The following is an 11,012-nucleotide window of genomic DNA, read 5'->3' as shown; positions in this document are numbered from 1 at the left end:
CCAGTTTGCTGCCAACTTTCCTTCTCCTGGTCGAGTTGTTCCAATATCATTTCCGATTAGGAAGAGATCGTTCTCCGTGAAACTTCTTGGCATTACCTTTTGATTATATCTGGAAGCCATTCGACGTTTTAGTGCTTCTTCCCTAATCCGAGCTCTTTCCTGGATTTCAGGTAGTAGGTCGAGTTCTTCCTTCTGAAGTTGAGAGTTGGCCTCTTCATTGTAGTGGACTACTCTGGATGACCCTTCCTCGATCTCTACTGGGATCATTGCCTCCACTCCGTATGCTAGTCGAAAGGGTGATTCATTTGTCTTGGAGTGTGTTGTTGTTCGATATGCCCATAGGACTTGCGAAAGTTCTTCAGCCCAAGCTCCCTTTGCATCTTGTAGTCTCTGTTTTAACCCCGCCAATATGACTTTGTTGGCAGCTTCGGCCTGTCCATTGGCTTGAGGGTGTTCGACGAAGGTGAACTAGTGCTTTATATTCAAGTTGGCTACTAGTCTCCTGAAGCCTGCGTCTGTGAATTGAGTGCCATTGTCTGTGGTGATGGAGTATGGAACCCCGAATCTCGTGATAATATTCCAATATAGGAATTTTCGGCTTCTTTGAGCGGTGGCGTTGGCTAAGGGCTCTGCCTCAATTCATTTTGTAAAATAGTCTACTCCGACTATGAGGAATTTCACTTGTCCTGATCCCTGGGGAAAGGGTCCGAGAAGATCAAGTCCCCATTTTGCAAATGGCTAGGGCGAGGTTACACTGATGAGCTCTTCTGGCGGGGCGATGTGGAAGTTGGCATGTTTCTGACATGGTGGACATGTCTTTACAAATTCTATAGCTTCTTTCTGTAGGGTTGGCCAATAAAATTCGGCTCGGAGTACTTTTTTGGCAAGAGCTCGTGCTCCGAGATGGTTGCCGCACATGCCGCCGTGTACTTCTTCTAGCACTTCTTTTGTGTTGTTGGTCGGCACACATTTTAGTAGCGGTATTGAGATCCCTCTTTTGTACAGGATGTTGTTTATAATAGTGTAGTACTGTGCCTCCCTTTTTAATCTTTTCGCCTCTTTTTCCTCCGTGGGGAGCGTCTCTGCTTTGAGGTAGTTAATTATAGGGGTCATCCATCCTTGGTCCTGACCTGTTATGGCTAGGATTTTTTCCTCTTCCGAAATTGACGGGTTCTGTAGCATTTCCTGGATGAGGCTTTTATTGTTGCCCCCTGGTTTGGTGCTGGCTAGTTTTGAGAGTGCGTCAGCTCGGGCGTTTTGTTCGCGGGGTATGTGGCAGATCTTATATTCCCCAAGTTGTCCGAGCTGTTCCTTGGTTTTATCCAAATACTTTTTCATGGTGGGATCTTTGGCTTGATAGCTCCCTGTTATCTGCGAGGTGACTATTTGTGAATCACTGTAAATGTTGAGTTTTCAAGCTCCAACCTCTGTAGCCAGCTTCAAATCGGCTAATAATGCTTCATATTCCGCCTGGTTGTTTGAGGCCGGGAACCCGAACTTGAGGGAGAGCTCAACTTGGGTTCCTTGGTTGCTTTCTATTATCACGCCTGCGCCGCTTCCAGTCTTATTTGAAGAACCGTCCACGTAGAGATTCCATTCTGTGGGAGTTTCCGAGGCGTCTGTGGATTCTGCGATAAAATCGGCCAGATGCTGTGATTTAATGGCCGTCCGTGCTTCATATTGGAGGTCGAATTCTGATAACTCGACTGCCCATTGTAAAATTCTGCCTGCTAAATCCGTTTTTTGCAATATTCCTTTTATGGGCTGGTTAGTTCGAACCTTAATGGTGTGAGCCTGGAAGTACGGGCGAAGTCGTCGAGATGTTAGGATAAGAGCATAGGCAAACTTTTCTATCTTCTGGTAGTTCAGCTCGGATCCCTGTAGCGCTTTGCTAATGAAGTAGACGGGTTGTTGCCCACTTTCGTCTTCTCTGACTAGTGTTGAGGCTATTTCCCGGCTTCCTACTGCGAGATATAATATGAGCGGTTCTCCTTCTCGTGGTCGAGCTAAGATAGGCGGCCGTCCTAAGAACTCTTTGAAGTCTTGGAAGGCTTATTCACATTCTGTCGTCCATTCGAACTGCTTTCCCTTTCTTAAAGTAGCATAGAAGGGGAGAGATCTTATCGCTGCCCCTGCTAAGAATCTGGATAGGGCGGCCAATCTCCCATTGAGTTGCTGCACTTCTTTGACACAGGTGGGGCTCTTCTACCGCAAAGGTGCATTTTGCATGATTGAGTCGCATGTCGTGCTTCCTTATAGTGTTGAACACTTGAGTCAGGTCGGACAGTAATGTGTCTTCGCTTTGTGTCTTTATCAACATGTCGTCCATATAGACTTCCATGATTTTTTTGATGTGGTCTGAGAAGACTTTGTTCATCAGCCTTTGATAAGTAGCACTCGCGTTCTTGAGACCGAAGGGCATCACGATATAGCAGTAATTTGCTTTCGGCGTTAAAAACGAGGTCTTTTCTTGATCTGGTGGATACATGGGGATTTGGTTGTATCCCGAGTATGCGTCCATAAACGAGAGGTATCTATATCCGGAGGAAGCATCTACCAGAGCGTCGATACTTGGGAGTGGGTAAGGATCTTTTGGGCAGGCTTTGTTAAGATCGGTGTAATCAGTACACATTCGCCACTTCCCATTTGATTTTTTCACCAAGACAACGTTGGCTAGCTATAGTGGATACTTGACTTCTCTTATGAATCCTGCCTCCAGTAGTGCCTGTACCTGCTATTCCACAGCTTGGGATCGCTCTGGCCCAAGTTTTCTTCGTCTCTGCTGCACCGGCTGAGATCCTGGATAGACCGCCAACTTGTGGCACATTAGCTTGGGATCTATGCCTGGCATGTCTGCGGCTTTCCATGCGAATAGATCGACATTATCGTGCAAGAACTGTATCAGTAATTCTTTTGAGTCTCCTCTTAGGATTGTTCCGATATTAGTTGTTTTGTTCGAGGTGTCTCCGATCTGAACCTTCTCTATCTCACCTTCTGGCTGCGGACGGAGTTCCTCTCGTCGCTGCACTCCGCCAAACTCAATTGTATGAAACTCTTCTCCTCTACCTCTGAGGTTTAGACTTTCGTTATAACAGCGGCGCGCCATCTTTTGATCTGCTTTTATTGTAGCTATCCCTTCCGTAGTTGGGAATTTCATGCATAGATGTGGGGTCGAGACTATTGCGCCGAGTTGATTGAGTGTTGTTCGACCTATTAGAGCATTGTAAGCTGAACTTACATCGACCACAATGTAGTCTATTTTGAGGGTCCTGAATTGGTTCCCTTTTTCGAAGGTTGTATGTAGTGATATGTATCATAATGGTTGTACCGGGGTATCTCCCAGTTCGAACAGACTGTTCGGGTATGCTTTAAGCTCCTTGTCTTCTAAGCCGAGTTTGTCAAAAGCTGTTTTGAATAAGATGTCGGCGGAGCTTCCTTGATCTATTAGTGTGCGATGGAGATTGGCGTTTGCCAGTATGATGGTAATGACCATGGGGTCGTCGTGTCCCGAGATGATTTCAGATACATCCTCTTTAGTGAACGTGATTGCAGGGATGTCGGGTGCTTCCTCCTTTCCTTTGACATGATATACTTCTTTGAGATATCTTTTACGAGATGATTTGGAGATTCCTCCCCCTGCGAATCTGCCATGTATCATATGAACGTGTCTTTCTGGTGTACGAGGTGATCGCGCGGTTCGTCCGATATCTTCGTCCCTTCGTCTCTTCCTTTGATCATCATCTCGGGTTGCTAGAAACCGATCTAGTTTTCCTTCCCTCACCAACTTTTCTATGATGTTCTTTAAATCGAAGCACTCATTGGTGGAGTGACCTCGCACTCGATGGTATTCACAATACTCATTCCAATTTCCTCCCCCTCTTTTGCCTTTGAGTGGCCGAGCTGGGGGTATTTTCTCCGTGTGACAGACTTCTTTGTATACATCAACTAGGGATACTTTGAGAGGAGTGTAATTGTGGTATTTTTTTTATTTTCTCCCCTTGCCGATCTTCTTTCCTTTTGGATTCCTTGTCTTTATCTCGGTAGAGGACCCCAGATTTGGAGGTTTCTCCCAACCAAGCGTTTTCTTCCATGTTGATGTATTTTTCTGCTCGCTCCTGTACTTCGTCTAAGGAGGTAGGGTACTTCTTTGATATAGATTGGCTAAAAGGTCCCTCTCGTAGGCCGTTGATGAGTCCCATGATGGCGGCCTCTGTTGGTAAGCTTTGAATGTCCATGCATGTTTTGTTGAATCTCTCTATGTAGTTGCGGAGGCTCTCCCGTTCTCCCTGCTTGATCCCTAGTAAACTGGGGGCGTGCTTGACCTTATCTTTCTGGATGGAGAATCTGGCCAGGAACTTTTTGGCCAGGTCGTCAAAGTTTGAGATGGACTTTGGAGGTAAGTTGTCGAACCATCTGATTGTTGTCTTCGTGAGAGTTGTTGGAAAAGCTTTGCAGCGAACGACATCTGAGGCGTCGGTAAGGTACATTCTGCTTCTGAAATTACTGAGATGATGGTTGGGATCTGTGGTGCCATCATACAAAATCATATCCGGGAGCTTGAAGTCTTTTGGAATTTTGGTTTTCATGATTTCCCTGGTGAATGGATCTTGTTCTTTGCGTGAATTTTCCTCAGGAGTGGTCCGAGGAGCTTTTGATTTGAGATCGGCTTCTAATTGCTGTAGTTTTTCTTCCAACTCTCGACGTCGTCGTGCCTCTCTTTGCAGATCCTTTCCGATCTCCCGTTGTTGTTGGGTTTCTTTCTCAAGTTGCTTTAAGCGATCTTGAAGCGCTTCTATTGCTCCCAGATTTGGTGAGTTTTTGTCTCCGTTGGATTCTGGAGCATCCTTCAATGTAGTGTCCACGTTCTTGTGCGGTGTCCTGTTTTCTAGATCTGAGTCGTGGTCGTTGTCATGGCCGTCCGCCATGGTGTTGGGATGACTTCCAGGTTCCCCGGCAACGGCACCAATGTTCCGAGGGTTACCTGAAACTGGAGGTCGATCTCGGACGAGATCTTCTGTACTGGTTGGAGATAGCGTGTTCGGCTGGCAGATGGCGGCCAGAGCTGTTGTATCCGACTTGTTGGACTTATAGCACTGCTGATCCTTGGTCACCGAAGGGTGGGGGGTACCTGCAAGAGACTCCGATGCTTAAGTTAGCACGGGTATTAAGCAGGTTTTTATGTAGAATCAGAGTATGAGTTATACCTGGGTGATCCAGTGTATTTATAATAGTGTGGGCTAACCTTTCTGATAAGATAAGTTAGTTATCTTATCTTATCTTATCCTGTTTTGGGTGAAGTCAGCTTATCTTCAAGGGAACCGCCTTTATCTCTATAGGCTTGGATTGCCTTTAGATTTGGGTTGTGTTCCTCTATTTAGGCCCTTTATTGGACCTTCCTGTTGATTTGGCCGATCTCTTTGAGAAGAGTTCGGATAGTCGGACCTGAAGGGGTCGGTCGCCATGTCGCTAAACATCCCGGGTCGGACAGCTCGACCCAGGGTATGAACAGGAGCCATCAAATCAATTGTATAATCTCTCTCATATTTTCCATGCATTTATTAACTTTACTTAAATGAAATTTGAATTCCATCACATGGTGAAGTATGAGATCCGTTGGAGACATAAGGTAATAAGAACATTTGCTTTCCTTCTCCATTAGTTTCGGATCATGCATGAGGAACAATTTGGGCTTGTATCAGTAATAGTTCAATTTGGCCCAAAAACAACTTGTTTCAGCCAAATAAATTAAGACAATTTGTTCCAAGGCTGAGCTACAAGTAATACATTTGGGCTTTCCAATTTTCTTTCCTTTCGACCCAAATCAATTCAGCTATAGTGATTAAGAATTTATAGCAATGCTGATTGTTAATTTTAATCTGGGTTTGCACCAAAATTCTTTTTATTTTCGGCTCAATTAAAAACCTGCATCACAAAATTATTAATTTAACAAGTAAGAATTAGAATCAATTTATTTAATTATATTTAATAATGTTTAGTCATCACAAATATTAATTTAGAGTTTTCCAAACTCATCATGGACCAATCACGCCGAGGCTGTCTCTGATAGTTTGCTCTCCTCTTATTTCAACTTTGGCCTTGAGTATTCTGGTTTCTCGCCCTTTAACATCAAAAAATCCTGCATCTATCACTTTACCCAATCCTCCTCCCAGTTTATGAGCCACTTCTAAGGTTTTAAAAGTTTCAGGAACGCTCCAAAATTGGGCCCATATTGGGATGATACTAATTCTCTGTTCATCAACTTTCGCCCCCTCCTTCCACCGTTGGACGTAGGGATGGCAATACCACTCGAACCCGCGGGTACCCACCTCGCCCCGCCCCGCCCCGCTCGGGGCGGGGCGGGTAATTACCCGTCTCGCACCGGAGAGGGTTTTAGCGGGGCGGGTTCTATGCGGGTTGTTGTACGGCGAGGCGGGGTCGGGTAGAGCAAAAACCCGCCCCGTTGCCAGACGTGAAGCGCGTAATTCACTACAAAAAATATTGGTTAAAATGACGCTTATATTATGGCGGTTGTATGTAACGCCATAATTTTTGTTAATTTCGGCAGAAATTAAGGTCTGCCATATTATTCCGGTGATTGGTGGCGGTTTTTGTAGAATACGGTGGTTTAAAACTGCCATTATCTTTAGTCTTTCTTAAAGACTTAGAAGTGATGTTGTTGTGCATAGGAGAGGATGAGAATAAAAGTAATGTTGCGAATGAGAGAATGAGTGTGACGAACCTAACCCTAATTTTCTGCCACCGTTCATCTTCTAACCACCGCTCAGCTCCAAGTTGCCGTAAGCAACGTTATCATTGTTGTTGCCCTTGGCGGAGGTTCTAGATCTGCTTCTCTGGCTTCGATTTGAGGTTTTATCGTCGTCGTTCATCTCCGCCGCCATTCATTTGCTCGGCATCGCTCAGCTCCAAGTTGCCGTAAGCAATGTTATCGTTGTTGCTGCCTTTGGCGGAGGTTCTAGATTTGCTTCTCTGGCTTCGATTTGAGGTTTTATTGCCGCCGTTCATCTCCTCACTGCCGTTCATCTGCTCGTCGCCGTTCATCTCCTCACCGCCGCAAGCAACAACGTTGATGTTGCCTTCGGTGGAGCTTCTGCAATCTAATTTTTTGCTTTGATTTGAGGGTTTGCTTTCTGTTCACAACCATTCATCATCTCCTCGCTGCCGCAAGCGATGCCGTTGTTTCTCTCTCTGGCGGAGCTTCTGAGATCTAGTCCTTTGGCTTCAATTTGCAGATTCAATCTGGTTCTCTAGCTGTGAAGCTATTGTTGCTGCCTCCAACTAAGCTTGTATGATTTGGTTCTACCATCCATATCAATTCACAGTAATCTACTTCATCTTCTTTTTTTGATTTTCCTCCTCCATACGATTAAAATAGCGTTAACTAATTTAAATTACATGATTAATGTGTAATTAATTGATGATTACCTTACGAATAACTAAACACCAAAGTGATTACGCAAGTGAACGTTGAAGAGAATTAATTATTTAATTAATTAATTAAAGAAATTATGGCAGAGGACATTAGATTCTTCGAGTTGAACACAGGTGCCAAGATACCTTCTGTGGGATTAGGAACTTTTCAGGCTGAAAATCCTGGAGCCTTGGCCAAAGCAGTTACCACCGCTATCAAGGTACACTCACATTTGTTTTTCTATTTTTATAGTTTTGTTAAACCATTACAATTTTACAGTTTTGGTTATTGTATTATAAGTAGAAGAGCTAACCCTAGAGGTGGATGATTATTAATTTTGATTATAATTATTGTGTTTGACATGTCAGGTTGGATACATACATATCGATTGTGCTTCATCTTACGACAATCAAATAGAGTTAATAATCATTAGTTTACTGAATGATTATGAATTTATGATCTTACCTCTTACTTGCATATGTTCTATTATTTATAGATTTTTGACTTATTCTTAATTTTTGCTTATGTTAGCTGGTGAATTTGTTTATCTTTGGTAAAGTGAAGTGCTCGATGTGTTTGTTAATGTTTGCTAGTAAACTTCTTGCTTTGAAAATAAAAATAAAATAAAATTGGAATCTTGGTCTCTGTAGATTGGTTCTGCTCTCAAGAAGCTTTTTGATAAGTTGAGATCTCAATAGCTTGACATACATTATTCAATTCCAAAGGTAGTTACTGCTATATTCTTCCCTTGTCAGTTTCTTTGTGTTCCAAGTTCTTTTGCTTTGCTTATAGTTTCATCTTTACTTGATGGCATTTTAGACAATGCTCCAGAAAAGGATATTTGGTCATGGTGGTGTGATGATATCTGGTCTTGATTCATCTGTTTCAAATGACTAACTTAAGCATATTTTTGGATTATATGGAGAAATTAAAGAAGTAAGTTTTAATTCTGGTTTTTCACCTTTTTTGCATCATGTGTCTTACCAAGAATTATTTTGGCATTAGTAATTATTGTGTAATGGCAGATCTATGAATCTCTTGAAGTGAATCATGTGAAATTCATCGAGTTCTATGATGTGCGAGCTGCCAAAGCTTCTCTTGGAGCTTTAAACAGGATCTGCATTCCTGGGAAGCAAATCAAGCTTGAACATGGCCATCCTAGAATTGCTATGTATTGGCTCGGGGCTGGTGCTATGCAGGTAGTACTAATATTTTTCTCTGAACTGTTATTACCTTTTAGATATATCACTATATTTTATAATGTATTCAGTAGTTTGCTTTCCCAATTCTTGTACTGGTTGTGAGATGTGAGATAAGGTAGCATTTGGTTATTTTTGTAGCACGTGTACAAACTCTATAGCTTGTAACCAAATCCTAACTCATTCAAAATGTTTTAGATTATAGCTTCAGATCTTGTAACCAAACCTTGAGTTCTATAAGTGTGAATCAAGTTGATCCTTCTATCACCAATCACTACAAAAGGGGGTTTTCTAAGAGAGGTATATTAGTATCTTTCTACTCAAATATAGTCAAAAGTGTGGCACTCTATAAATCATTGTAAGTTTAAATTCTAAATTTTGTGGTTCAGCTCTCTTATATGTAAGTTTAAATTGTATGTTGAATTGTCTCAGTTAAACTTTGCAACTGAGAAACATTTTGCAACTGAGAAACAAAGAAGAGAGCAACTGAATGGCAAATACAAAATCCTGAGAAGTCTTATCCCAAGCCCCACAAAGGTATACAACACTTATAAACTTATTTACCAATTTTGCAACATATATAAAGCCTTTCAGCAATCCAGATGGATGCATAAGGACCTTGATATTATCCTTCTACTTTGAGAAAAGAGAAAATATTTGTGGTTTATTAGTATTGCCGGTAATATATGTGAATGCTTTTTTGGATTTATATAGTCTTTTTGTAATTATATACTGCTTTCTATAATTTTTTCAAGAATTCCATCAGAGCAAAATTTTTGTTAGATTTATAATTAGATTTATAATAGTTAGATTTATAATTATGCACTTTTTTCTTTAAAAAAAAATGATATTTGCATTTAACTATTATGTTTAATCTAAGTGTTGTCTATTACTCCATCTTCAGGCTTTGCTACAGGCTCTTGGTGATAGGAAGGGTATTAATCGGTTTGGTGACTTCTCTGCTCCACTTGATGAAGCATTAATACACGTTTCACTGGTAATTCACACACCAATTGCAGAAATGATCATTAGACATTAGTCCAAGTCTGAAGCTGATTGCTAGAGCTCATCAGCTGGTTATGGATGAATTTAACTGGGCTCATGTAATTTTCATTCTCGTTGAATGATCTTCATTTTCTTGCTCTAGAATTATTGGATAAGTTTCAGCTGTGCATTGTTTTGTGGAAATAGGAACAAAAGGTGGTTACGACTTTCAGTGCACCCAACTACTGTTACCGATGTGGGAACATGGCTTCCATATTGGAGGTTGATGATTGCAAGGGCCACACATTTATCTTGGTAAGGAACCTACCACATTTTTTGTTCTTAAATCAGTACTTCAATAATATTAGTTATTGGATATTCAAATAATATTATTTAATTAGTAAGTTATCATTTTAATTAATAATAAGTCAACTGCATTACTCAAGTACTTATAAATGTGAATAATTTAACAAGGAATTGTCGTTAGCACAGATATCTTCTTTATAAATTACATATTTTTTGAGTAATATATTCTAAATCGATTTTCAAGATTTTTTTTAATATTTTAATTTAATTTTAATTTTTAATAAATTTTAATTACTAAATTAATTTTTAATAATTAATTAATAATGAGTGCTTAGCTTGTGACCTAGTGTTAATAATTATTCTCGTTAAGAACTTAACTTGCAAGGATAAATTTATTCTCGTTAAGAACATATATTAATGAAACCTCGGCTTGACTATCCAAATAAATAAGTATAGCTATCATATTCATCTTTCTTGGATGTACTTTAGGTTGGTGCAAGAGACATTTTCTTGCCAGGAAGAGGTTGGCGCAACCATGCCTCTGTTTGCCTCGATCGCAGGGACACTCGCTTAGGTTCATCTAAGAAATAGATCAAACAGCTTCCTTTTCTGGATATTTAAGCAACAAGCAAAAATTTAACCCAGGTATATTCTTCACTATCTAGTCACAATTTTTATTCTTTCTCCTCATCAACACAAACATTTTTTAATTTTATGGATCTTAACAAGTGTTGCATATTTCAGATTTCTACAATTGGAATAGAATCAAGGTTAAATATTGTGATGGTTCATTGTTTACTGGTGACATCGAAGCAGTGGATCCTGTAAGTATTGTAACATTGAAAATTCTGTTCTAAGAGATAAGATTTGTTATTTTGTAATTTCCATTCTGATGAGATTTGCACAACATGATAAATAAATTAGAAAACCAATTTACACTACAGAGGAGGAAGAATTTTCGTTGCTTTCATTGAAGACTTGCTGGCAAAAGAAATGAGAAATACTCAAAATGTAAGCAACATTATTTATTTATGTTCCAAATGATTGGGGTTCACTAATTGAAAATTGTAAGTACAGGCTATTCTTTCAGGATG

General features: G+C 40.7%; 1 protein-coding gene across 11 annotated transcripts; it reads left to right on the top strand.

The window, feature by feature from the left end:
• Nucleotides 6,548–11,012, top strand: LOC107635253. 11 transcript variants are annotated; one of them, XR_002361939.1, is made up of 12 exons: nt 6,550–7,339; nt 7,534–7,649; nt 8,080–8,154; nt 8,249–8,365; nt 8,455–8,628; nt 8,827–8,928; nt 9,061–9,165; nt 9,533–9,731; nt 9,820–9,927; nt 10,408–10,563; nt 10,663–10,742; nt 10,843–10,904. XR_002361939.1 is itself a non-coding variant. In XM_016338667.2 (10 exons), exons 4-8 carry the CDS (start codon nt 8,599–8,601, stop codon nt 10,507–10,509), a joined length of 438 nt encoding a protein of 145 aa, XP_016194153.1. In that variant the 5' UTR covers nt 6,553–7,339; nt 7,534–7,649; nt 8,080–8,154; nt 8,455–8,598; the 3' UTR covers nt 10,510–10,563; nt 10,663–10,742; nt 10,843–10,904. The 11 variants fall into 11 exon arrangements, 5 of the variants coding, with proteins under 5 accessions (XP_016194153.1, XP_016194151.1, XP_016194150.1 ...); XR_002361934.1 differs by adding an exon at nt 10,996–11,012 and having other exon boundaries at nt 6,548–7,339; nt 8,455–9,165; nt 10,843–10,929; XR_002361935.1 differs by having other exon boundaries at nt 6,548–7,339; nt 8,455–8,928.

This window comes from Arachis ipaensis, chromosome B04 (assembly GCF_000816755.2).
Source record: "Arachis ipaensis cultivar K30076 chromosome B04, Araip1.1, whole genome shotgun sequence".
NCBI lineage: Eukaryota > Viridiplantae > Streptophyta > Magnoliopsida > Fabales > Fabaceae > Arachis > Arachis ipaensis.
The sequence above is the reverse complement of the archived record's forward strand: the minus strand, read 5'-3'. Positions and strand labels throughout refer to the sequence as shown.

Excerpts from the sequence above, each read along its gene's own strand:
- LOC107635253 (XM_016338667.2), top strand. The coding sequence starts at position 8,599 with ATGTATTGGCTCGGGGCTGGTGCTATGCAG. Across the intron at positions 9,166-9,532 it reads TTATCCCAAGCCCCACAAAG|GCTTTGCTACAGGCTCTTGG; the intron begins GTATACAACACT and ends CTCCATCTTCAG. Across the intron at positions 9,928-10,407 it reads AGGGCCACACATTTATCTTG|GTTGGTGCAAGAGACATTTT; the intron begins GTAAGGAACCTA and ends GATGTACTTTAG.